At 38.7% G+C, this 23,939-nt stretch overlaps 9 protein-coding genes across 12 annotated transcripts; 6 read left to right on the forward strand and 3 right to left on the reverse strand.

The window, feature by feature from the left end:
* The first annotated feature begins 420 nt into the window (after positions 1-420).
* On the forward strand, positions 421-2,462 carry yip2 (yippee interacting protein 2). The gene is made up of 8 exons (XM_081980430.1): positions 421-701; positions 755-921; positions 981-1,112; positions 1,168-1,432; positions 1,491-1,666; positions 1,719-1,919; positions 1,974-2,128; positions 2,186-2,462. Exons 1-8 carry the CDS (start codon positions 680-682, stop codon positions 2,265-2,267), a joined length of 1,200 nt encoding a protein of 399 aa, XP_081836556.1. The 5' UTR covers positions 421-679; the 3' UTR covers positions 2,268-2,462.
* Positions 2,463-2,762: 300 nt separating this feature from the next.
* On the forward strand, positions 2,763-4,359 carry LOC145729602 (uncharacterized). The gene is made up of 3 exons (XM_081980431.1): positions 2,763-3,384; positions 3,437-3,559; positions 3,623-4,359. Exons 1-3 carry the CDS (start codon positions 2,906-2,908, stop codon positions 4,173-4,175), a joined length of 1,155 nt encoding a protein of 384 aa, XP_081836557.1. The 5' UTR covers positions 2,763-2,905; the 3' UTR covers positions 4,176-4,359.
* A 425-nt stretch (positions 4,360-4,784) lies between these two features.
* Positions 4,785-8,889, forward strand: LOC145729600 (F-box/LRR-repeat protein 2). Its single transcript, XM_081980428.1, has 8 exons — positions 4,785-5,217; positions 6,258-6,371; positions 6,538-6,726; positions 6,781-7,245; positions 7,311-7,499; positions 7,550-7,651; positions 7,705-7,917; positions 7,971-8,889. Exons 2-8 carry the CDS (start codon positions 6,336-6,338, stop codon positions 8,076-8,078), a joined length of 1,302 nt encoding a protein of 433 aa, XP_081836554.1. The 5' UTR covers positions 4,785-5,217; positions 6,258-6,335; the 3' UTR covers positions 8,079-8,889.
* A 1,328-nt stretch (positions 8,890-10,217) lies between these two features.
* On the reverse strand, positions 10,218-13,985 carry Epp (Ecdysteroid phosphate phosphatase). 4 transcript variants are annotated; one of them, XM_081979553.1, is made up of 11 exons: positions 13,743-13,985; positions 13,250-13,686; positions 13,097-13,192; positions 12,674-12,852; positions 12,288-12,442; positions 11,770-11,882; positions 11,561-11,718; positions 11,358-11,517; positions 10,814-10,985; positions 10,545-10,762; positions 10,218-10,489 (listed from the first exon to the last, which is right to left on the reverse strand). In XM_081979553.1, the coding sequence occupies exons 1-11, from the start codon at positions 13,847-13,849 to the stop codon at positions 10,236-10,238; spliced, it is 2,049 nt and encodes a 682-aa protein (XP_081835679.1). In that variant the 5' UTR covers positions 13,850-13,985; the 3' UTR covers positions 10,218-10,235. The 4 variants fall into 4 exon arrangements, with proteins under 4 accessions (XP_081835679.1, XP_081835677.1, XP_081835681.1 ...); XM_081979551.1 differs by having other exon boundaries at positions 11,770-11,907; positions 12,268-12,442; XM_081979555.1 differs by lacking the exon at positions 13,097-13,192.
* A 92-nt stretch (positions 13,986-14,077) lies between these two features.
* LOC145728983 (uncharacterized) lies at positions 14,078-15,627 on the forward strand. Its single transcript, XM_081979568.1, has 6 exons — positions 14,078-14,287; positions 14,342-14,488; positions 14,538-14,699; positions 14,750-14,971; positions 15,027-15,214; positions 15,267-15,627. The coding sequence occupies exons 1-6, from the start codon at positions 14,225-14,227 to the stop codon at positions 15,469-15,471; spliced, it is 987 nt and encodes a 328-aa protein (XP_081835694.1). The 5' UTR covers positions 14,078-14,224; the 3' UTR covers positions 15,472-15,627.
* On the reverse strand, positions 15,550-16,292 carry LOC145728992 (iron-sulfur cluster assembly 2 homolog, mitochondrial). The gene is made up of 2 exons (XM_081979590.1): positions 15,894-16,292; positions 15,550-15,836 (listed from the first exon to the last, which is right to left on the reverse strand). The coding sequence occupies exons 1-2, from the start codon at positions 16,154-16,156 to the stop codon at positions 15,659-15,661; spliced, it is 441 nt and encodes a 146-aa protein (XP_081835716.1). The 5' UTR covers positions 16,157-16,292; the 3' UTR covers positions 15,550-15,658.
* A 29-nt stretch (positions 16,293-16,321) lies between these two features.
* LOC145728989 (26S proteasome non-ATPase regulatory subunit 9) lies at positions 16,322-17,044 on the forward strand. The gene is made up of 2 exons (XM_081979585.1): positions 16,322-16,458; positions 16,513-17,044. Exons 1-2 carry the CDS (start codon positions 16,345-16,347, stop codon positions 17,020-17,022), a joined length of 624 nt encoding a protein of 207 aa, XP_081835711.1. The 5' UTR covers positions 16,322-16,344; the 3' UTR covers positions 17,023-17,044.
* On the reverse strand, positions 17,015-17,721 carry LOC145728993 (protein FAM136A-like). Its single transcript, XM_081979591.1, has 2 exons — positions 17,526-17,721; positions 17,015-17,466 (listed from the first exon to the last, which is right to left on the reverse strand). The coding sequence occupies exons 1-2, from the start codon at positions 17,610-17,612 to the stop codon at positions 17,128-17,130; spliced, it is 426 nt and encodes a 141-aa protein (XP_081835717.1). The 5' UTR covers positions 17,613-17,721; the 3' UTR covers positions 17,015-17,127.
* An 85-nt stretch (positions 17,722-17,806) lies between these two features.
* Positions 17,807-23,932, forward strand: LOC145728968 (tyrosine-protein kinase hopscotch-like). The gene is made up of 15 exons (XM_081979547.1): positions 17,807-18,565; positions 18,628-18,802; positions 18,862-19,115; positions 19,299-19,579; positions 19,635-19,769; positions 19,837-19,961; positions 20,012-20,227; positions 20,285-20,409; positions 20,465-20,609; positions 20,670-20,853; positions 20,906-21,130; positions 22,720-22,811; positions 22,866-23,033; positions 23,087-23,433; positions 23,496-23,932. The coding sequence occupies exons 1-15, from the start codon at positions 17,997-17,999 to the stop codon at positions 23,629-23,631; spliced, it is 3,177 nt and encodes a 1,058-aa protein (XP_081835673.1). The 5' UTR covers positions 17,807-17,996; the 3' UTR covers positions 23,632-23,932.
* The last annotated feature ends 7 nt before the right edge of the window (positions 23,933-23,939 follow it).

Here is a 23,939-nt window from a genome sequence, read left to right on the forward strand (position 1 = left end):
CCGTTTGTGCATTAAGCGAGGGGGACGGAAGTTGATTGCGCATTCGCCTACTGCGCAGTTGAATTGACGCACAGTCATTGTCAGTTTGGAGTTTCAAACCCGCAAAAATTTGTTGTTTGTATTTAGTGTTAATTTGTTTTGTTTGTTTGTGGTTCTTTAACAGTTGAGTTTTGCAAATTTAAATTAAGTTGTACAGTGGACAATAATAATAGTGTTTTATAGTGCCAAACGAAAGTTGACGGCCGCCATATTACTCCCCCTCTCCCCCTTGTTTCTGTCACCCCCTTTGTTTGCTATTGCTCCTTCCTGCTATATTTTTTTTATTCATTGGGCGTTATTGACAGAGCAATAGAGGTTAGGTTTTTAGATTATTGTTTTTTTATTTTGTTGATTTTTAATTTATTTTATACATTGAAACATTACATGACCTGCATTAATTCATCAAAACAGAGTGATAACAAAACAACCGACTTTATCTGATCAAAAACAATAATCTGTACGTTATTTTTTCTTCAAGGGTCAAAGTACATCTTTGGGCTTGTTATTTGTTTGTACTTTGATCAGATTTATTTTTTGGACTTTGTTCTTTTATAATATATGCAGTAAACAAGTACAGGTGAAGATATCTCAGTCTGGCTATATAAATTGGTGAAAACAGTTGTTTTTGCAGAAAAAAATCATGGCAGCAGCTCTAGTTAAAAGTAAAGTACATTCTCCATTGGAAAAATTCATTGTAATAAAACTTTGATTGCAGATTCATTCATTGTGGGAGCCAAAAGAACAGTATTCGGAACTTATGGGGGAAAATTAAAGGATGTCTCAATCACAGACCTCCAAACTATAGCTGCAAAGGCGGCACTTGCATCGGCCAATGTGAAACCTGAAGCTGTTGATTCTGTAATTGTGGGAGTTGTTGGATCAGTGAGTGATTTATTCTTATTGCAATGTAAGAACATTGTAATTGTGAGGTTTTGTGACAGAATTCAGCACCTGATGGAGGCTTTCTTGCTCGTCATGTTGCCCTTAAAGCTGGAGTACCAATAGATAAACCTGCATTTGCTGTAAACAGATTATGTGGTTCAGGGTTCCAATCTATAGTCAATGGTGTTCAAGTAAGTTGTGTCACAATTAACACTGTAAAACTTGATGCTTAGGCTGTTATTTTAGGATATAGAAACAGGGTTTGCAGAAATTTCTTTGACTGGTGGGGTTGAAAACATGTCTGCATACCCTCATGTCCTGAGGGGATTAAGATGGGGCTTACCTTTGGGGCAAAGCCCTGCCCTGGAAGACTCTCTATGGGTGGGACTTACAGACACTTACTGTAACCTGCCAATGGGACTTACTGCAGAAAAACTGGGAGCTCAATATAAATTAACTAAAGACGAAGTGGATCAGTTTGCTTTGAGGTCACAACAACTGTGGAAAGCAGGTGTGTATTGGATTATTTCTGTTGTTAGGAATTGTGAAGGTGAATAAAAATGTTACAGCTCAAGATGCTGGTAGATTCAAGGAAGAATTAGTACCTGTCCCAGTAAAAGTTAGGAAAGAGCTAGTTGATATTACAGTAGATGAGCATCCGAAACCTCAAACTACTTTAGAGGGTCTGAAAAAATTACCCACAATTTTCAAAAAGGATGGCCTGGTAACCGCAGGTTCTGCTTCTGTACGTCATTGATCATCTTTCTGACAAAATAAAGTTAGAATGGCAATTGTAGGGTATTTGTGATGGTGCCGGATCTGTTGTTGTAGCAAGTGAACAAGCTATTTCTAAAAATAACTTGAAACCATTGGCTCGAATTGTGGCCTATTCTATTGTGGGAGTGGATCCTTCCATTATGGGTTTAGGACCTGCTCCTGCAATCAAAGCTATCTTAAAAGCCACAGGGAAAACTTTGAATGACATTGATCTAGTTGAGGTTTGAAGTTTAAGTCATTCAAATTTAAACAGAAGTTACAATTTGTTATTATAGATCAATGAAGCATTTGGGGCTCAAACTTTAGCTTGCGCTAAAGATTTAGGATTGGACCTTAACAAACTGAATGTAAATGGAGGTGCTATCGCTTTAGGACATCCTTTAGCCGCTTCTGGGAGTCGTATTATCAGTCATCTAGTACATGAATTAAAGTGAGTAAAACCAGTTCAATTTCCAATATTCAACTAATTTCATAACAATTTCTCAAGGAGAAGGAATGCCAAATTAGGAATTGGTTCTGCCTGCATTGGTGGAGGACAAGGCATTGCAATTCTAATTGAATCTTTATAATTAAGTTTTATTTATTGTGTATTCCAAGAATATTGTCACTGTATAGATTAAGACCTAATTAAGACTGTTTATTAGTCAATAATGTTTTAAAATATTTTTATACCGACAGTGCCTTTTGATATTGTGAAATGTTATGAAACTATATTAGTAAGTTGTAAGTGCAAAATTTCTAATTAAAATGTGTAAATGATTTCATTTGGTGAGAGTACATTTTTGTGTTTTTAACTAATGCGGCCAAAGCAGACCTAGAAAGTAAAAAACAATTTTTTGTACTTCCGGTCGTAAAAGTGTACTTTTACGCCCCCAAGTGCTATTTTACGCCCATGGCCTTAAATTAAAAAAAAAACCCCTGGGAAAGACAAAAATAACTATTTTATCTAGAACTTTACAAACAGAATTTTTAGTTAAGAGCCACGTGACACGTCTATACTCAGTTTGAAAGGTAGTCATATGGTTTGCTCAGCCTAGGTAACGTCAACTGTCAGTTGACATTTCCAATTTTTACTATCAAAATGTCAAATCACAAGGCAGTTGGCAGTAGTTAAATATGAACGGTTTTAAAAATTCAATTTAAATTTATTGTCGCGCTTTAATATTTTCTAATTCTCGCGTAATTATTAGAAAAAACTGATGGTAATATGGAAGATACTTTCCCGTTGGATATTAGTTCAACGTACGGAGAAAGCGAGCAATTATATCTTCGCCTGATAAACGCATTCGACTACATTTTTAATTCGGTTATAAAAGTGACGGAAAAATTAAAAGATTTAGTGAAAATGGCCAGCGATACCCTAACATTATTAAAAAGTTCAAAGCCCGACAGCAAAAACGCGACCAAAAATGATTTATGGGGCGTTGAGGTCCCAACCGTAAACGGTTTGACGGAAGTAGCTGGTTTGGGGTCCATTAAAAAAGAACTCTACGCTTTGGTGGTGCTTCGCAGACTTCATCCACAATTGTTTAGAAATAAAATGTCCTGCAACAGTGTTTTGTTGTATGGACCACCCGGAACGGGTAAAACTAGGTTGGTTCATGGATTGGTTGCTGAATCTGGAGCGGCTTTTTATAATATCTCGGCTGGAAACTTGCTTGGACCTTATGTAGGCCAAACCGAACAGTGAGTACTTGTTATTAGAGATTATTAAGATTTTTACCAATGAACTATGTAGGAACATAAAATCGATGTTTCATCACTTACGCATCAGCAAAGACGAGTTTAAAATTTTGTTTATGGATGAACTGGATGGTTTGTGTAGAAAAAGAACTTATAATGAAAATGATCACACTAGAAGGTATTCACTTTCTTTTGATGATTGAATATACAGCTTAATCAATATACTAATCATTTTTTACAGAGTCAAAACGGAATTGATGTGTGAATTATCCAAAACCGATTTACAGGCCAATGTTATTATCATCGGGGCAACCAATTGTCCTTGGGACCTAGACCCGGCTATCCTACGAAGGTTCCAAAAGAAAATCTACGTCCCTCTACCCAATGCTAAAGAACGCGTTGAGCTTTTTCAATTATTGGCTGAAAACATAGAAATCAACAGCCCAGATCAGTTGAAAAGATTAATTGACATATCAGAAGGATACTCCGGATCGGATATATCCGCTTTAGTACAGAACGCGCTAATTATACCATTAACCGAGCTACAAGACACTACATTATGGAAAAAAACGGCCGATGGATTTTTCGAACCTGATTTGTATTACTTCGGGGAACAAATGTCTATGCCCAGCAGTACGGAAACGATATTTTCCCATCTATGTAACTTGCCCCCCTGCTCAATTAGGGCTCGACCAATAAATGTTGAAGATTTGATAACTGCTGCCAAACATATTCAAGTTACTGTAAATACGACTGAGTTGGAGAAATATTATGATTTTATGAATCAAAAGTAGGTAGTGTGTAAGAATTCAAGTGCTTTTGTATTGTTTTCATTTCAAACTCTTTTTCTTTTTTTTTTTTTTCGTTATTTATTACGTATCACTGTTCTCTGTGTTCTGAAATGGTTTATAGAAAGTAATTTAGAAAAAAATGTCAGGTTTTAGCAAAACAATAGACCACATTGCTTTCTTTTGTAAAGCTTTTTTTTTTAATTGGTTTGGAGGTATATGACAGACGATGGAATGATGGCAACGTCGCGCTCATCCACCTTTGTGGAGGTCGACGGTCAGGAAATAACGTCTCGCCAGAGAAAAAATAAAAACTATATTACAGTCCCGACCCGACTTTACAGGGTAGAAAGGGGCAGGGGAGAGGGTACACTTTTCAAACCACACAAATGTTTCAGTTTCACCTTTTTTTTTATTCATTTACCGTCTCGTACTTTCGTAAATTTGCACTTTTTTTAAAGGTATTATAAAAAAAGGAAGGTAGTTAAAAACAAAAAGTGGTGCGGTTGTGGAATGGGAAAAGGAACGAGACGTGGCAACGTTGGTCTTTATGGTTGATGTGCGCCAACCAATCGACGCATGGATAAACAAAAGAGAGACGACGCCATTGGCTGGTCTCCAGTGGCAGTTCCAAGGCCGTTCACCGTCAGTCAGGCTGGCTGAGTTCGTGGTTTTTGCGTATGAAGGACGGAACTGAGTGATTACGTTCCTCCAAATCATATCCTGACGATGGATACTCTTTTTTTTGAAAAGTTCTGATCTTGACGGGAAAAGGTTGCTGTAGTCTTTAGTCGCGTTCATTAACTCGTGTCAACGCCATTGTTCCAGACAGTCACTGCTTGCTTTACGCCCTGGCCGTTGTTGCGTCTAGAGAACAGCTGATTTGTTTGGATGCGGTGCGATTCTCCTCGATAATGATAATAATAAATAACAAAGTGCGTAGTTTGGTGGGTTTATTGACTCGTCACCAAAGTTAAACGGGCTGTTACAGCCTTCAACCCAGTGCGGGCGACGGCAAGGCCTTTGTTTGGAGGCTTATTGACCCCAGGTACATGTCCTTTGCCAGTCATTTATGGTCCATGCCTAATTTGAACCCCAAGGGCTGGCTTAGCCAGCCTAAATTCACTTACATAAAACCATCATCTAGTGCTATTTATAGTATAGTTTTAATTAGACCTCAGGCAATATTTTCAAACTATGTGAATAACTGAAGTACACTTGACCAAAAGACTATCATATACTGAATATTTTTAGTTGTTTTCAAATTGATAATTTTTGGGGTCTTGTGAAGAATAGCTAACCACGAATTTTGAGTCAATTTTTTTTTTTGGGTTAGGTTACGTCCTATATAGTACAGATAAAAAAGAAAAAATGCGAACGATCCACAATTTTTGTCACAAAATCGTTCAAAAAATCGATGATTTTACAAGCATTTTGTGGAATTTGATCAGCTGATTTGGAAAGTTCGTCTGCGCTGTTGCCAAATCGCACGCGTAGTCTGAAATCAAATATTACATCATTCTTAAAAATTGTAGAAGTGTTTTGAAAAAAGAATGAATATGAGAATATGTGAACCTATGCTAACCTAGTGGCCGATCACATAGAGTAATCAAAAACATGGTTATGCTGTAATGGTTATTTTTTAAATATTAAAAAAAAAATGCTTAGGTGAACCTATGCTAACCAAGTGACTGATCACTTAGATGGCAACAGCGGACAAAGCATCTCGTCGTAGTAAATTCGTGGTTAGTTATTGTTCACAAGACCCTAATTTTTGTTTTCTTGTGTATTGTACTAAAATAGTTAGTGTATTTATCAAGTTCTTTAGTATTTGCTATTTTGTGTGTGAATGGGTAAGGACCTAAGAGCTAAATAAATTGTGGTCCACTTTACTAAAGCAAGCAAGTATTTTTTGACCAATCACAAACTGTTCTGTCATTTTTGTGACAGTTTGTAACGCGAATTTGACAGGCAGTCAATTTATAGGTTTGTCAAATTACGTTATCCTGATATCAAATTTGTGGAAGGGAACCTAAATGTGTTTTAACAGGTTCAGTTGATAGGTGTAACTATTATGTTTCTTTTCAGCTGCAGTCAGAAAGTTAACACCTTCTAGAATTGGTTAACTCAGTAGGTTTTGGCCTGTTATACGACACTAGCGCTGGCATGGCTGTTGCCGAGAATTTGGGAGTCAAATTTCAGGTGTGTATATATTATATTATTTGCTTAATTTACACTTTTTATATTAATATTATTATTAAGCCATTCTCATAGGGTAAGTTCACACACCTATAACAAAAGTTTCTATAGTTTATGTTTACACTGTCAATGACAATTGACAATATTGACAGTGACATTTGGGTTTTAGTTTAACCAAGACGAGGAGGCGTTGATTAACAAAAAGCTGCCCAAAGAGCTAATCCTGAGGATTTTCTCGTTCTTGGACATTGTATCGCTATGCCGTTGCGCGCAGGTGTCAAAAGCATGGAACGTACTGGCCTTGGACGGTTCCAATTGGCAGAAAATCGACTTGTTCAATTTCCAGAAGGACGTCGAGGTGCCCTTTTGCAATAATTTGACCTTGTATCGGCATTTAACTGAACCATTTCAGGGACCGATTATCGAAAATATCTCGCGCAGATGCGGCGGTTTTCTACGCGTGCTTTGTCTGCGCGGTTGCCAGTCGATCGGCGACGGTTCGATGAAAACGCTGGCGCAACACTGTCCCAACATCGAGGAACTGAACCTGAACGGGTGCAAAAAGATTACGGACGCGACGTGCAGCGCCCTCGCCCGACACTGTTCTAAACTGCAACGCATCAATTTGGACAGTTGCATGCTGATTACGGATCACGCGCTCAAATCGCTCAGTGATGGTTGTCCAAACTTGACGGAAGTTATTATCAGCTGGTGCGCCAATATTACGGACAATGGAGTCGAGGCACTTGCCAGAGGCTGTCCAAAACTACAAGTGTTCTTTAGTCGCGGCTGTAAACCGCATATAACCTGTAGGGCCGTTGTTTGTTTGGCTGAGTACTGCAATAATTTAGAAGTAGTCAATTTAATGAATTGTTTGGTGAGTGCTTTTAATATGTCACATTAGAGGGTCAGATTTTTGATTAACTAAATCATATCAATCAGATAACAGACAGGGCGGTGCGAGCGTTGGCCGAAAAATGTCCAAAGCTGCACTACTTGTCAGTGGCGTGCTGTCCCGCGTTGACGGACGCGTCCTTAATTGCGCTGGCGCAACACTCCTCAATGCTGTCCACGTTGAACGTGGCAGGGTGTACACAATTTACGGACGCCGGATTTCAAGCTTTAGCCAGGGTGGGTTTTTCGTTTTGGCTACTGGCAAGACTACATTGAGTGCTTTGCAGGGTTGCCGCTACTTGGAAAAAATGGATTTAGAAGAATGCGTGTTGATAACGGACGCCACTTTGATTCACTTAGCGATGGGATGTCCCAGAATTGAGTGCCTCGTAAGTTTCCTAGTTAGCATTAGGTAGAGAGCGCACTGTTTAACTGTTTTTAGACTCTGTCGCATTGCGAGTTGATCACAGATGAGGGTATCCGTCACCTGTCAATGTCACCATGCGCTGCCGAAAATTTGACAGTTTTAGAATTGGACAATTGTCCACTGATCACGGACGCTTCTTTAGAGCACCTCACCTCCTGCCATAACCTGCAAAGGGTCGAGCTGTATGATTGTCAGCTGATTACCCGCGTGGGCATTAAACGTTTAAGGGTAAGCTGGACGGAGGAAGCGTTTACGCTTCTTCAATTGATCAAAAATTGCAGAACCATTTGCCCAACATTAAAGTGCACGCCTACTTTGCGCCAGTCACGCCCCCACCAACAGGTGGTGCGAGCCGTCAGCGTTACTGTCGCTGCTGCGTAATTCTCTGAGGACAGTGTCCGTCCCGAGGCTCCCCACCGTCCCCTACTTAAAATTAAAGCATTGGATTAAGCAAGCGCGCCAAAAAGGGTGTTTGGATTAGTTTCTAGTGAAGGGGGCCAGACCAGGAAAGGGACAACATTTTGACAAGTGACACTTGTCATGCTATAATTTACAGCGTTAGACACTACCATTATATAATTGCGATTATATATTACATATAGGCTATATCGGTTCTGTAAGTTACACACTTTTTTGTTATGTACCAGTTGCTATTATATAGTAAGCATAATATTTACTCTTATATTCATCTAGTTGTGATATATACGTATATTTATATACTTCTGTAGGCTATATGTGTCAAGTTGTTATTGAAATTGACGTCTGTCAATCGCTAAAAAAAACAACCTTTTTGTTTGGTTACCTTGTGTAATAGACCTAGTATAGCCTACCTTTTAAGTTAGTTACATATTGGAGTACGTCTCAAATTGCCTGTGATACGAAAGTCAAAGATTACGGAGAGTTGTTTATTATAATCGGAGATCACCGTGTATATTTCGGATAAGAGAAGCGAGTAGTTAAGGTTTTAGTGCGAGTATAGAAAAAACGTTCAGTTTGTGTCCGTTTCAGTTTTGATTATTTTTTGGGGGGTTTTGATTGGTCAGTTTAATCTACACACGTAACGCGTCCACAGCAAATTGTTATAACTACCGTGTATTTAAATTAACAGTGTAACACACCCTATATATACGTGCATATATTTTTGTAGTCACTTTTTTAGGTTATTTTATATTTTCATAATAAATTTTAAGTTTCTTTTTAGATTGTCTTGCAGTTTTTGTCCTTTTTACATCCGTCAATCATTATTAGTTTTGACAGCGCAACGTCACGTAACATCAAATTTTAATTGTGTTTTTGCTTGCAATAATAGTTATTTAACCGACGAGTGTATTAACGAAAGCGATTAATAGTCGAAATGGTAATAAAATTGAGATTATTAATCGCTAATTAATATAAGAGTTGGTTACAAAATTTTTCTGTCGACGGTAGGTAGTCAGTTGTATACGCAACAAGTAGGGATGCACGATACGATCCGATGTTCCAAGGTATCGATACTTTGGTTTCCGATACTCGATATTTTAAATCGATATTTTGAAAGCGATATACTTCATGTATCGACACAAGTTGTCGCGTATCGATACCATACGATCCGGCAATATTTATTAATTTCAGACTTCGCCACTTTTACAGATCAATGCGGACGTGACAATTTGGTTTCCCGCTTTTTTCATAGTATTTTCAGTTTTCACTATATTCAGGTGCCTGTCTCTGTTCGACGACTGAATAGTAATGTATGTGGTTATATGTTGATTCTTTGTTTTAAAGTGAGTTTGTCAAAACCTTTGAAACACAATAATTACTTAAAAATAAAAGTTAAAAACAGACAACAACAAAGTGCAATTTGAAATGAGAATAAGTGTTAGTTTGTTTAGAGTTTTTTTATTTTGTTGTGTTACATTTTACCAAAAAAAAATATCTGGTGTAAGCTTGTGCTATTTTATTTACTCCTATTTACACCGTCGAACTCAAGGGTTTTGACTGACAATACAGATAAAAAAATGTCACTTAAGAATAACTTAAGCTTGGCTTCAAGTACGACGGTGCAAACCGCGGTAAATGGAAAAGACGAGATACGAGATATCACGAATCGAAAAGTATCGATATTTTGGAAATCGATCTTTTCTTATACTGATTTTTAATATATCGATACTCTTCTCTTCGATTCGAATCGATACTGCATATCGATACTTTTTAATGAATCGTGCATCCCTAGCAACAAGGCAAACCGAAATCATAGGCACCCTTGACAATGACAGTTAGTTCTGTCGGTAATGGTGGATGTCAACTAAATAATCTGTGTCTATTTCTCTCTGATTAATACAAATAAAGAAGGATGGAACCATACTATGAGCGTATTTGATTGCCTATGGTAAAACAATTGAAAAATCATGCATTAATGGGACTCATTAATGAACGATTTTGCATTCGTTATCGTCCATTAAAAATAGGCAAAACTTTATAGTGCAGACTATCAACTCAACCAATTACCCGTTTTCTAGATACGGAAGGATTAGAGAAAAACGAAAGGATATTTTTTAGTGTATTTACTAAAGTAAAACTTTCCAATCAAAACGCTGATTGGTGGAATGGGTGAGCGGTAAACATGGCGGCTCCACAATCTGCCAACTGTCACCGCCGCCTCTAACTTCAATCAGTGAACAGTACGGAATTTTCTGAATAAGTTTGACCAGTTCGCTACCCGACCGCGCCATTTTTCCTATCAATTCCCTGGAGCAAGTCTCCAAGGTGGCCGTGTGCCCCACCAGAAGAATGTCGCCCTTCGGATGGGCTGACAATGAACCTGCAAGTGTGGAAGCATTACAATCCATCCTATATGAGAGCGTGAAAGGTATTACTGCGTGTAACAAAGGCACTACGTAAATAAAACTGTTCGCAGTTCTCTCTGCTTTCTTTTAGTTCCTTTTCGGACACTAGAGGGACATAGCCTGCGTCAATGTTGTAGCCTGCTTGAGTGAGTTCTTGCGCGGTCATCCACTCGGGGATGTACTCGGCCGGGTACCAGGCCATCCATTCGAACAGACCTGGCTCCACTTTGATTGGCAACTCCTCCCTCCTATATAACTTACTTTTTAAAACTGTAAAACTGGTTGGCGCGTGTACTCACTTGTTTAAACCTCTTAACACGGAATCGCACGTTTGAATGCAACGAAATGAAGGAGAGCAGTAAACGTGCTCAATGTTCACATTGTTGTCTCTTAAGGACTCCCCCACCAATTTAGCCTCGAAGAGGCCAATGTTGGTTAGGGGAGAGTCTTTCAAATAAGCCGACGCTTCACCTGATGAATCATCGATAGTAATCTCCAAGCAGGCATATAAATTCTTATACAGGTGTGGTAAATCCAAAACCGACCATAGGAAAACCGTGTAACGGACAGAGAAACGTAGGTATTTGCATGCGTGGGACAAAGACAGTAAACGAAAAAAATACCAAGTAGGCCATATTTTCAGCGCGCTGTTGCCAAACGCCAAGTATCACTCAAATACTGTCGACAAAATAACTTGGCGTTTGGCAACAGCGTGCTGAAAATATGGCCTACTTGGTATTTTTTTCGTTTACTGTCTTTGTCCCACGCATGCAATTATCTACGTTTCTCTGTCAGTTACACGGTTTTCCTATGGTCGGTTTTGGATTTACCACACCTGTATACCTTTTCGTTCTGGTAAGCTTTTCGGCATATTCAAGTCCTTTCGAACGTATTTGCCAGTTTCGTCGTAACAGTAAGGCACCCAACTGCCGAAAGCAAAGTCGATCCTCTCTCCGTGACGCATTATAAACACCCTCCTCGTCGTGTTACCCTCCAAAGGAGACTGAAACCACATTCCAAGCTCAACGCAACACCCTCCAACTCACCTCTTTGCCCTCCTTTTTCCGTATATCGATCAGGTTTTCGTAGAAGTTTTCCTTGATCGGATCGGACGCCACGTCTACCGGCACATCCGGAGGCGGTGGCAGCTTCACTTCCTCATTATTTAATACCGAATGTTGACCGTAGACGTAGTCGGAATCACCTGAATTACACTGAATTACAAAGAAAAACTACTAATTTGACAGGGTCGTACCTGAAGCGGAATTCATGTCACTTTGTTTCGAATTCTGGTCGGGGGTGACGCTGTTGATGGAGATTTTTTTGTGCAACGTCCAGGCGTCGGATTCCGTCGTCCTTTCGGTGTAACTAAATTTTTTCAGAGCGTTATCTACTGATAAAAGCAAGTTCAATGTCGCTGGCGGTTACTGAACTTGAAAATAAACCATTTAAGCGTTTCAGACAATAATGTTTAATTGAATGATTGTGTCGATTTTAAGCCAGTGTGACTTGCAAATAATACTTCTCAAAAGATTTAACTTCAATAAAGATCATCATCATTTTCTGTAGGGAGGTATGGAAATTTTCAAATTGAATGATAAAACAGAGATCTATTGCAAATCAATGATGTAGACAAAGATGAAGTATAACTTTGAAAGCTACACGTACATTTGGTCACATGACCATCAATAAGTCTGATTATTTCCTTCATTGTACCAGCAGCCAATCAAATTCCGAGGATTAAAAAAATCACTTTTGCAAAAGCCTCCTAACCTCTCAGGCAGTAATCCCGTTAATCCAGTGAGCCATGAAATTCCCTCTACCCACCCATCCTGGGAAGCACCAAGCGCATCATTGCTGATGTAAATGTAGTCACCTGTGCGCAACTCGAGTTCGTCGCACTCAGTGGGCGTGTACGGGTGGACCACCTAACCTCCAAATTAAACTCGCAAATTCTTTAGGAAAATATTTATGGTACAAACTATGGCAAAAAACAGTTACGTCATCGTCTGAGCTTTGTATCTGTTACAAGTAACCAATTTGACACACCGATCATCTAAATCTGGCAACATCTGATAGCCAAAGAAGAAAATGATAATTTTCAAGACGATTTACGCAACCGTCAGTAATAAGTGACTTGTTAAATAAACAAATTCTACCTTGTGGACTTGCTTGCCATTGACTCGGGGATCCCGAGAATACAACCTCAACTCCCAGTTGCTGGGCGTCGATGGATCCAATTCCTCTACCAGTCCTTTGAGAGTTTGAAACTGCGAATTGGGAAACTGGTAGGCCAAAGTCAAATGCAAGGATTTTACGTGCGGTTCTAAACTGATTGCTGCAATTAAAATGTCAATTTTAAAGTTTGATAATGTGGGAAAAAGGCACATAAGGGTTGGCATGCCATAGCAAACAACATGACAATAACTTTTATGGCTCCATGGAAGTTACAGAGCAAATTTGACCTAATTACCTAAACACACAATGACGTAATTTGACAGTTGAAGCTTTTATCAATGACATGCAACCATTTTACATTGAACACAGATACAAAAGCGTGTTAAACAACATGTAAGGCTTACATCGGCTCCCCCTGGGGATGCACCTTGCCGTTGTGGTAGTACACCATGGAAAACAGGCAGTCAAAGCGTCAAACTGTTCATAAGTATCACTTATAACTGTAAGCCACCCTTAAATCAACCGAACCCCCCACCACCTTCCAACTACCTACTTACTTGCATTTGACACTTCTTTCACATACTGCAAAGCAATACGTTTCAAATAGTCAGCGTGGCCTTCTGTGACAAAAAAACCCATAAAATTTGGACTGGTGTAGGTTTCCAGTTTGAGTGTTTCGTTCAAGACGGCGCCTTGCCGATCCATGACCGTTTTGAGGCTCTGCGCCAAATGGGGAGCGTCCGCATCCGGTGCTTTAAAAAACGACACCAAAGTAATATGGGGGGTAAAGTTGTGGGCCCCATTCCATCCACACAAATTCAACGATTTTGCGCTGAACTGCTGCAGCTGTTCTAAGAAAGGTCCCGTAGGGCACACGTACAGAATGTACTCGCGTGGCGAGTTGTCATCTATTAGGGGGTCATTTACATGGGCCAGAAGCCAGTCAGAAGCCAATTGGACACCTCGATTACCAGTTGCCGCCAGTGCTTTTTCACTATAAAAACGAAACACTTTTTAGAGGCGGTACAGGCCGTTGTGGGGTAAACTTACGCTCTGTGTTTCGGAAAACCCATTTGTAGTAATATTTGTAAAGGGGTGAGATTCTGCTTGGAGATTTTGGTTGGGGTTGGATTACGACGGGGCGGCAACGAAGCCATTTTGACCGAGATCAAATGTTACAGAAATAAAATCGCTTTGTTTACATTACAAAAAACTTGTTATTTTCAGTTATTTTGTATTGTTTAGGGCAAGTCTTTTCATTGACCTTTGATCTATTAACGGTAAACAACCACTGTAAACAGTAAACAATAAAATTTGGACATATGACTATGACACGTGTGATTTAAAAAGTCATGTGCCCCATTATTGTGTTGTATAGAAGATGTCACGTGAACCCAAAAGTCAAACGTATTTTAACCTTAACCATACTTTACCAAATACAATTAAAATATAAAATGTTTTGATGCCTTTTTAAATAAGGGCAAATTGTATAGTTTCCCTATAGTGAGTACGTTTCTTCTAATTGAATTAAAATGGAGAAACCTGCCACCGAACTGGAAGTCAAATACCAGAAATTAGCCGCTGAATATTCAAAAGTAATCATCCCTAGTAAAAGTAAAACCAAAGTGTGCTCTAATAAGTATTTTCAGGTCAGATCCCAGGCTGGGGTACTAAAAAAGGCTGTCCTGGACGAGCAAGCCAAAACCACTGAGCTGAACCAGGTTATCAGGAACCAAGAGCAAACATTAAGGAAACATGACCAGGAAATGGAAAGTTTGATTTTTAGAAATGAGCAGGTTTGTTTAATTTTACCATCAATTCAGATGTGGGATAAGGTTTGTTTAGTTGACTAAACGAATATCGGTGCTGCAACAAGACCTGCAAGTGACGAGTCACAGTAAAAAGGGTGGAAAGTTAAAAGCAACTGCAAATGACAGCATATCTAGTGAAGTACTGGATGAGGAGTTACAAAAGAAAATTCTGGAAAATGCCCAGCTTCTTAGTAGTGTAATTTCACATGGTTAAACTCCTTTGATGAGTATGAAAGTGGGGCTTAGATTTCAGATAAAGACTTGGAAATCCAAAGTTATAGAGACAGAATTGAGTGGCTGGAGGAGAAAATTACCAATTTGGAAAAAGAGTTGGGTAGCCGCTCCCAAGTGGGTCAAGTCAGCATTGAAAAATTACAGCAAGAAAATGAGGTTTTGAGTGGGAGACTGAAGCAGCTCTTACAACAACAAGAACAGAAAGACTCCACTTTACTAAAACACAATGAACAGGTATACCAACTGAGCCTTTACAACTTAAATTGATTGTTGAGTAGGAAATTTTAAGGTGCTTTACTGGAAATCTGAAGCTGAAAAACTCAAAACTCAGTGTGACCTTTTAAGAAGCAAACCCACAACAAATGAACAACTCACTACATACTATGAGACTCAACTGAGTGACATGTTAAAGTCTAAAACTTTAGCCCTGTCAGAGACTCGATCTCTTTCTGCTGAGAATCAAGCCCTAAAATGCAGGTCAGTGTTCTTTTACAAGGGTAGTTTAAAAAAATGTAATGTTTGAGGTTAGGTTAGAGAATTTGACTACTACACTCCTGGAGACTCAGCAGAAGCTGGATAAGAGCCAGGAAGAGCTGGCCAGCACTAATAGCAACTACCAAAGCCAACTGGATGCCATGACAGAACATCTGGCTGCTCAGAATGAGAAAATTACCCAGCAGTGTGATGAAATCCAGCTGCTTAAACACCGCATAGCTTCAATTACAAAAAAATGATTTTACTGCACTACTACCTATAATATAACATTCCCTGATAAACATATGTATCATACTAATGTATGGGGACACAGAAAATATGTGATAAGACAATTTGTATTAACCAAATAATATAAATTATGTAATTTATAAATATATACAATTAATCAGTCCTAAGAGGTGTTCTTTTTCCATTTTGAAATTCTACTTAATCCAGACGCACAGCAAATGAAGCTCCACAAGAACATCCCTGCTCAGCCAAAGGGTTACTAACAACTTTAAAGGAAGACCTAATCAACTCCTCTTGGTAGTCTATGGTTGATCCTTTGATGTATTCAAGTGAGGTGCTGTCGATAACCACCCGCGCCCCATTTTTTTCAAACACCCTTTAAAAAGTTAATTCAGTTATTGCATTACTAATCAGAACTACCAAGAGCTCTTACTTGTCATCCTCATTCAGTTTGGTATCCAAATCGAAAAGATATTGAAAGCCGGAACATCCGCCACCCTCCACACCAATCCTTAAGAAACTGTCCGGAGAGTTTTCCGTGATTTTCTTCAGTCTTTCCGTGCATCTATCAGTCAGAATCAGTTCGGATTTTACATTCTGCAGCGGTTTTACGGCTTTGTCAGTAACGTGTCGCATTTGAGGCTCGATCCTTGATAATCTAGTTAAGCGCTGAAATAGTGGACGCGCCGCAAACATTATTTTTTCTACAAAACACTAAGAATTTTTGATGTGTTGTTTGGTCGTTATTGACAATTTTTTAAGGTTAGGTTACCTTGTATCAGTTTTGTCACTGTCATTCAACATCTAACCTCACTTTAGCGAGTTTTTCTTGTAAATTTAAATCTTTTTAACAAAGGAAAAACTATAGAGTAAAAAAAGAGAAAATGGAAATCGACGCCCAAAATCAAGGTGTTATTAGGGCCGAAGTATTGGGTCTGATGAAACAGAAGGACAAAATTGAGTCTGAAATTCGAGAACTGACTGGAATTCTCACTCAGGTAAAGATTTGTCCAGTTTTTCACTTTTCTAACACTAAAATATGCTTGAAACAGAATGGTGTAGGGATGTCCGAACCTCTAGTAGATTCAGAAGGATTTCCCATAAGCTCTATTGACACCTACCAAGTAAGGCATGCACGACACCAAATCATCTGCCTCCAGAATGATCATAAGGCTTTAATGAAGCGCATTGAACAAGGCCTGCAAGGCTACTACTCTGCTGCTGGTTCTGATTATGGCATGGATACTCAACCAGTCAATATGGAAAGTTCCAGATTGGAAATTGTAACACACCAGCAACCATTTGCTAGAGTTACAATAGTTAGTGAAGGATCACCTGCCAGCTATGCTGGTTTTCAAGTTGGAGATGAGGTGGTTGAATTTGGATCAGTCAATTCAACCAACTTTAGAGCAATTTCTGACATAGCTACTGTAGTGCAACACTCTGAGGGTACACAAGTTAATGTAAAGTTGAAACGTCGCAATCAGTTTGTTACTGTTCAGTTAATACCAAGAAAATGGTCTGGGAAAGGGTTGTTAGGTTGTAATATTGTAGTTATGTAATAATAAAAATATAATTTTCTAATAGAGTCTTTACAACAGTCAGTTTTAACCCTGGTGGAAGTCTCTTACAAAGATGCTACTACACACTAAATAACTGAGAAAACACTAATGCTTTGCACTGGCCAAGTCATTTTTCATTTTTTTCAATAATGAGGGCATGTAACTGACTTGGGAGTCCACACATTTGGTTGCACACTTTTCAAATATATTTGTAAACTTCTCCACTTCATTCTCTGTAGGATTGGGCCCCATTTGAACCCTAATATTGTCATTACAGTCCATAACGCAACGTTGCAACTTATTCTGTAGTGATTCTAGTTCTTTTTGGACATAGTTTTGAGCCCAGTTCAGCGACACAGAACAGTTTTCTACACACCTTTGCACCTTTTCCAGCGAGGAATCGCGGTTTTCGCAGCACGCTGCTGCACACTTGTGCATTTCCGCCTAAACAATTCAAGTGCATGTCAACTAGGAAACCAGGGCTCTTTAATCTAAAAGGTTACCTGCATTTTTCGTAAGTACTGCAAATCCAACTCGTTGATCATTTTAGTCATTTCCTGTTCAATTCTTTGCCGTTGTTGTTCCACCATTTTTTATTTTAAGTTTTAATTTAATCAATTAGAAATTTGTAGAATATAGTACAAATGCACAATCTCCACTATGAGGATGAGGTTAGGAAAATTTATATAACCTACAAAAATCAAATGCCGGGAGTACCGTGAAGTTGACAGTAAAGTGATAGTTGACATTGACAACCGTCTGAGTTTTGTCTGTCAATATTCAAGAATTGAATTATTGAATAGGACTTGTTTTCTTGTTTATCATTTCATCATGTTTACTAGTTTATTTTACATTTTTTACTAAAATGTGACCTCAAATTTATATGGTTATATGTTTGCTAGACTTTGTCGGAATTTTAAGAAAATTATCGGCTCTTTGTTGTATAGTGTTTCAACTACTTCTATCCAAGAAGCATGGGGGAATTTACAGTAACTATAAACCTGACCCTGGAGGATGAAAAACAGTTTCGGATGCTTTACCAGAACGTTATTACCGCTGAACATGTGTGTATAGCTGTGTGCAAACACCTGAAAATTGGCCCTGTGGCCAGGCACTTATTTGCTTTGAGAGTGACTGGGACTTCCGTATTCCTGGACCCAAGCACAGAATTGAAGTCTGAAAGCTGTAATTTAGACTTCCGGTTACGATTCAAACCGTTTCAAGTGTCCAGACTGAGAACTGTGGATCCCAAAGCCTATCAATACTATTTCCAACAGGTACGCTTGGATATAATTGAGAGCAAAGTGTCTGATCAAATCTATGAGAAACACAAGAGTGAGGTACTTGGGCTCACTGTTACGGACATGTTCAGGGTGATGTTGGAGAAGAATATTAGTAGGGAGGTGATTGAGAGAGACTACAAAAAGTTTGTACCCCAAAAAGTGTTGAAAATGCATAGGTTTTTTGTGAAACAACCTATACATAAGTCTTTAGAGCAGTTGGAGATACAAACTAGCATGCAAAAAAAGTCTGTCAGTGCAGAGTAAGTTTCTATAATGTTTTTTTATACTCAAATCTAATAAAATCACACATGATGTTCTAAAGGTACCTCATTACTCAATATTTGACTGAACTAGAGACTTTGGCTCCCGAATACCTCATTGAAACCTACAAAGTCTTAACAATGATTGAAGACAATCTAGCCAGAGTAATAGTCAAAGTACTTCCACCACATTTTGAAGACTCGGGAGTCCAGTACTGTCCAGAATCCAAATTGCAGGTAGTCATTTCAAGCCTTGACCTTAAATTTAAGCCTGATTGGTCTGTGTGTGTTTATAGTTGAAAGAATGGACGTCATTGTGTTCAATACAAGATTTGGGCCATATGTCAGTGTCAAATAATGGCGAAATTGAGATAAGCCAGCTTAATGGCAATCCATTTAGTTTGAAATTTGACTCAATCAAGTCTATGTGGTCTTTTGTCAGTTTAGTGGATGGCTACTACAGGCTGTCATGTAAATGGAGCTTTAACTTGTGTCAGACTACTCCAAAGTTAAAGGAACTGACTGACTTGATGTGTCATGGGCCTGTTGGGTATGTATTTTTGTCTGATTAGCTATATCTCTAATTTGGCTGTTTTACTATTAATTTTTCTAAATCTAAAATGTTGAGTGCTTGTTATGGGATTTAAATATCTAAGGCTTAACTAGAGGTATGGCTAGCACCCTCAATTTCCAACCCTATAGCAATTCAACTGGTAATGATTAATGTTGACAGAGGTGAATTCTCCTATGCTAAACTGGAGAGAGAAACCAACAACAAACTGGGTTGTTTTATATTGCGTGAGAGTGAGACAAGCTACACAACCTACTACATTGATGTGTGCCTCAAAGAGGGCCTGAAACCCAGCACCTTCAAGCTGGAACAGGTCAAGGGCAATTCATTTTTATTCGAGGACGATCTTAAACTGTACAAGAGCATTCAAGAAGCTCTGCAAAGCTACAACAGCCCTGATAGTTCAGTATACCTGCGCGAGTGCGTTCCTCCTTCTGAGTATGGTAAGCTTCCAGTTAATTATTTGTGATTGGGAGTAGTGTTGATATTGTCTTGTAGATGTCTCTCCTTTGTTGTTGTGTCGTCGTGATGGCGTCAGAAAAGTTCTTCTGACGGATGTTGCTGATGTGCCCCAGTTACCTGCCATAGATTTACGCTTTAGTATCAATCAGAAAGACTTGCAGGTTTTTATAGGTAAGTTTAACTAATGTTGTCCAATAGTGCTTTACTGACAGTCCTTTGAATTTATTGTTTGTTTCAGGCCATAAAAAAGAAGGTTGCCGTAAACAAACGGTGGTGTATAAAGGTATGCGCAAATTGGCTCCTGGCAAAAAAATCGAAGTGGCTTTGAAATTTCTTCAGGACAATCAGAAGCATCACTTAAAGGTTTGTTCCTGCTGTTAATCTTCTTCCCCTCTATTCTAGTTTTATTGCAGGATTTCCTAAATTTGATTGGACAGTGGCGGTTTTTGCGATCCTCCTCTATTACTCGGTTTTATGGTATGGTTATCTCGAGCAAGGATGTGTTTCTGGTGATGGAGTACTTTAAACTTGGTCCGCTGGACCAGTATCTGCGCGACAAGAAAAACGATATGAAAATGATGGATTTGATGGAAGCGGCGGCCAACTTGGCATCAGCGCTATGGTATCTGGTAATATTTCTCTTTTTCACTACTTGGATATTATTTAATTAGCCCTGTGAAATATAGAAAGAGAACGATATAGTTCACGGCATGATTCGGTGCAGGAAAGTGATGGTACACAGACACGATGACAAGGGCTTCATTGTCAAGTTGAGTGACAAAGGGATTTTCACCGGTTACGACCAATCAGAGTAAAGCTTTTGGGTTATTGTTTCCGCCATTTTAATTGCTTGAATTGTGTTACAGCGTTCATTGGATTCCGGTGGAGTGTTACAACAATTTGGACAAAATATCAACGGCAGGTGATGTTTGGGCGTGGGCCACATCTGTTTACGAGATATTCAGCTTTGGTGAACCCTTTCCTCAGACTGAATTCAATCAAACTGTAAAGGTGAGTAAACTACGTTTTATTCATTAATTTTGTTTGTAATCTGGACTTTTTTGGTTTCAGCAATATTTAAACGGTAATCGACTATCTCAACCGCAGTCCTGTCCAGACCCTCTCTACCAGTTGATGCTTGAATGTTGGCAGGGGGACGTGCGTTACCGTAAACAGGCGCAAGCGCTCAGCAGAGACGTGAACCAGTTCATGCGTCACGTGTTGACGTTTCGTAAAAAACACGACATAGACGCAGGTATTTGCAGTTTTAAGACAAGTTTGGCATTGGTACTGACGTTTTTGTTTAGAAACCTGGCAACAAGTCTTGGATGAGTTCAAGGCTGCTGGTAGAACGTGCGAGATCCGTCAACTGTCTGAGAGTATGCAGGATGTAAGCCAATACAACTTTTTTGCGTCCGCCCTCTCTGCGACCTCTAGTCTTCGTCACATTGTCAACGTGTTTGAACTTGATCGCGTGCACGTCATTTTGAAAGAACGTGTAGGTCAAGGCTTCTACGGTGACGTGTTTAAAGGTATGTGACTGGTTGGATACTGTTCTCACGGTCTGAGTTTACCCGTGCGTCATCCCCCTGTGATTTAGAAGTAGACATACATTATTGACTTCATCCTTGTCTATTGTTCACTTTCAGAAAGGGTAAATATTTAAGTGAATGTCTTCCAAAAAAAAAACATTTACTGATTAGCGTTTCTATTTCAGTCATTGTCAGTTTGAAAACCATCGAAATTTATTTGATTTGTTTACTATTAATTCTTTTCCGTTTCTTTGTGTTGTTATCATTTATAAAGTTTTCTATTTACCACACCACCACAGTTCTTTTAAGAGCTATTGTTTCTACGCTTTTAACATTCTGTAAGTACTTTCATAATATTATTATTAATATTTTTATTTTTTTTATGTTGGCTGTCACGATCTAACCAAAATTGGCACAATTACTAACCTGTTTTGAACAAAAAGTGGGAGTGTCTATTATGGTTTTTATTTAGCCATTTGGTTTTTCGTAAATTCGGAATTACTTACTATTACAGTATTTTTTTAAGAAAATGCCTGGAAAAATTCTCTACAGACAAGCCCAGCAGTTAATTCTTAACCTTTGTGAATATTTTGAATTGGAAAAAACTAATGGAGGACCTTTAGAAGCTTTATCATCTGTTCAGGAAGAAAATAAGAAATTTTAAGACTTTACATATTCTTACTGATGTATTTTTTGATACTAGAAGGTTGCAGCTGCTTTGAAAATTTCCCGCAAAACTGTTTATTCGATTCGGGAAAAGCAAGCAAGTAATCTTATGATTTCCTCAACTAGAAAACCTAAATCGAGACGTTATCGACGGGTCAAGACCACTGATTTATCTGAAAGCATTAAAATGGATGTTCGAAATACATTATATGATATGTACAACGATAGTATGTTAATAATAGTAAAATATATCTAATTTTGTAAGAAACATCTATTAACAATTCATTGTTTCCAGAGACTGAGATTTTTGGGTTGCATTATAGATTTTTCATAAAAATTTCTTCAAACATATTAATAATAAAGTCATAGAAAAAATAAAATAAGCGTCTAAAATGTTTCCAGCGGGTTTAAAATAAAATAAGTGGATTGCAACTTGAAAATGAGATATGAGATACTACAGCATCACTCAGAATGTCTGATTGAATTTTTAATTTGTTGTATTTATTTTAGAGAAACATGTAACCATCCAGAACCTAAATCAAGAGCTTAAAGTTAAAGAAATACTACATATTGGTGATACATCTATGTGAAATTTGGTAAATAAATTAGGTTTCAAATTTAGACGGAATTCTATGATCCAAACGGAGACTTCTCATAAATAAAAAATGTTTTCGGTCAAGATATTTTTGATTTGCTTTGGTATAAGGTTCTTTTAGTGCAAATTTGCAGCCAAAGATCTCTACTTTCTGACTGACAATACACGCAAAATTTTAAACGTGACGAAGCTTTAGACACTTTGTTGACGAAAACTCAATTTGATTCATATGATTATAAATGACGTAGCCTTTGTGACGCACGGGTAAACTCAGACCGCGAGAACAGTAGTTTATTTTGAGTGATTAGCACAGTTGACAATTTTGAAGGTATTGTGGATGGTAACGAGGACTGCGTAACGGTGGCCGTAAAGAAATTGAACGTTTTTGATTGTAACTTTCGAGAAATGAACGCTATGAAGGTAAAAGATTATCAGAGATAGCTTAGCTCAGTTTAACATACGAGTCTTTGACAGAACTTGAAACATCCGAACATTGTACGAATTTTGGCTGTGCTGCGCCAAACTGACGTACAGTTGGTGATGGAGTACGCGTCTCACGGTTCACTTCAATGTTACTTGAGGATTAATCGAGACAGTCTGGGACCGAAAAAGTTGCTCAAATATGCCACCGACGTTGCCAACGTAAGATGTTTAGCACAAGTTGAAATTAAGATTTTATTAATTTTGATTTAAAGGGAATGGAATATTTAAGCAATCGAAACGTCGTGCATCAAGAACTAGCCGCGCGCAACGTTCTCGTAATGGACGACGATCACGTGAAAGTGTCAGATTTCGGTTTGGCGCGTCTGACCCAAGCCGACTTGATCAACAGTCACAATCGAAACCTACCAATGAAATGGTTCGCGCCCGAAATACTGACCAATGGCAATTTTACGACTCAATCGGATGTGTGGGCTTATGGCGTCACTTTATGGGAAATATTCAGTTACGGCCAAGACCCGCCCATGTTGGGCCATTCGTATCATATGCCCGAAGGCCACGATCAGCTGGTACTGATGGCGGCGCTGCGTCAGGGAGTGAGGTTAGTAAAACGCATTTGACAGTCATGTCACGTGGCTAACACGTTGTTAACGGCAACCGTAGGTACGCATTGCCCAATTGGTGTCCTCAAATTGTCTACGCCAGCTTGATGCGACCATGTTGGGAGGAGAATCCAGACGTTCGACCCACTTTCACTCAGTTAGCTTTGGAGGCGCGTAACTTGACGGAAAGATTTTAAGCTGTGATATTTTTAAGAGTACCTGAAGGAAGTCAAGGCCGCAATGTGACGTCACAATGACGTAATTTGATAGTTGGTCAAATTATGGTTTTTGCTAAATTGCGTCATAGTGACGTCACGTTCGCTCTCCTCCTTCCAGGGAGCGTGAAAACAAACGCGACCCAAGTGTAAATTTTATCAAAGACTGTTTTAGTTGTAAAATATATTGTATTTTTATGACTGTTTGTATAATTCAGTGGCGTTTGGTGCCATTTTTTTGTGTAATCGTTGATTGCAATATACAGTTTTTTAAAATGAAGAACCGTAGC

This window comes from Ips typographus, linkage group LG5 (genome assembly GCF_016097725.1).
Source record: "Ips typographus isolate SLU linkage group LG5, UJ_Ityp_2.0, whole genome shotgun sequence".
In the NCBI taxonomy this organism is placed as follows: Eukaryota; Metazoa; Arthropoda; class Insecta; order Coleoptera; family Curculionidae; genus Ips; species Ips typographus.

Excerpts from the sequence above, each read along its gene's own strand:
- LOC145729600 (XM_081980428.1), top strand. The coding sequence starts at position 6,336 with ATGGCTGTTGCCGAGAATTTGGGAGTCAAATTTCAG. Across the intron at positions 6,372-6,537 it reads ATTTGGGAGTCAAATTTCAG|TTTAACCAAGACGAGGAGGC; the intron begins GTGTGTATATAT and ends TTTGGGTTTTAG. Across the intron at positions 7,500-7,549 it reads GATTTCAAGCTTTAGCCAGG|GGTTGCCGCTACTTGGAAAA; the intron begins GTGGGTTTTTCG and ends AGTGCTTTGCAG.
- Epp (XM_081979551.1), bottom strand. The coding sequence starts at position 13,849 with ATGGCTTCGTTGCCGCCCCGTCGTAATCCAACCCCAACCAAAATCTCC. Across the intron at positions 13,193-13,249 it reads GAAAGAAGTGTCAAATGCAA|TTATAAGTGATACTTATGAA; the intron begins GTAAGTAGGTAG and ends GGTGGCTTACAG. Across the intron at positions 10,763-10,813 it reads GTGTTAAGAGGTTTAAACAA|GAGGGAGGAGTTGCCAATCA; the intron begins GTGAGTACACGC and ends TAAGTTATATAG.
- yip2 (XM_081980430.1), top strand. The coding sequence starts at position 680 with ATGGCAGCAGCTCTAGTTAAAA. Across the intron at positions 1,667-1,718 it reads TAACCGCAGGTTCTGCTTCT|GGTATTTGTGATGGTGCCGG; the intron begins GTACGTCATTGA and ends TGGCAATTGTAG. Across the intron at positions 1,920-1,973 it reads ATGACATTGATCTAGTTGAG|ATCAATGAAGCATTTGGGGC; the intron begins GTTTGAAGTTTA and ends TTGTTATTATAG.
- LOC145728983 (XM_081979568.1), top strand. The coding sequence starts at position 14,225 with ATGGAGAAACCTGCCACCGAACTGGAAGTCAAATACCAGAAATTAGCC. Across the intron at positions 14,489-14,537 it reads TGATTTTTAGAAATGAGCAG|TTGACTAAACGAATATCGGT; the intron begins GTTTGTTTAATT and ends AGGTTTGTTTAG. Across the intron at positions 14,972-15,026 it reads TACTAAAACACAATGAACAG|GTGCTTTACTGGAAATCTGA; the intron begins GTATACCAACTG and ends GGAAATTTTAAG.
- LOC145728968 (XM_081979547.1), top strand. The coding sequence starts at position 17,997 with ATGGGGGAATTTACAGTAACTATAAACCTGACCCTGGAGGATGAAAAA. Across the intron at positions 20,410-20,464 it reads ACCGGTTACGACCAATCAGA|CGTTCATTGGATTCCGGTGG; the intron begins GTAAAGCTTTTG and ends ATTGTGTTACAG. Across the intron at positions 21,131-22,719 it reads CTACGGTGACGTGTTTAAAG|GTATTGTGGATGGTAACGAG; the intron begins GTATGTGACTGG and ends ACAATTTTGAAG.
- LOC145728989 (XM_081979585.1), top strand. The coding sequence starts at position 16,345 with ATGGAAATCGACGCCCAAAATCAAGGTGTTATTAGGGCCGAAGTATTG. Across the intron at positions 16,459-16,512 it reads TGACTGGAATTCTCACTCAG|AATGGTGTAGGGATGTCCGA; the intron begins GTAAAGATTTGT and ends TGCTTGAAACAG.
- LOC145728993 (XM_081979591.1), bottom strand. The coding sequence starts at position 17,612 with ATGGTGGAACAACAACGGCAAAGAATTGAACAGGAAATGACTAAAATG. Across the intron at positions 17,467-17,525 it reads AGTACTTACGAAAAATGCAG|GCGGAAATGCACAAGTGTGC; the intron begins GTAACCTTTTAG and ends TGAATTGTTTAG.
- LOC145728992 (XM_081979590.1), bottom strand. The coding sequence starts at position 16,156 with ATGTTTGCGGCGCGTCCACTATTTCAGCGCTTAACTAGATTATCAAGG. Across the intron at positions 15,837-15,893 it reads AAACTGAATGAGGATGACAA|GGTGTTTGAAAAAAATGGGG; the intron begins GTAAGAGCTCTT and ends AACTTTTTAAAG.
- LOC145729602 (XM_081980431.1), top strand. The coding sequence starts at position 2,906 with ATGGAAGATACTTTCCCGTTGGATATTAGTTCAACGTACGGAGAAAGC. Across the intron at positions 3,385-3,436 it reads TATGTAGGCCAAACCGAACA|GAACATAAAATCGATGTTTC; the intron begins GTGAGTACTTGT and ends TGAACTATGTAG. Across the intron at positions 3,560-3,622 it reads GAAAATGATCACACTAGAAG|AGTCAAAACGGAATTGATGT; the intron begins GTATTCACTTTC and ends CATTTTTTACAG.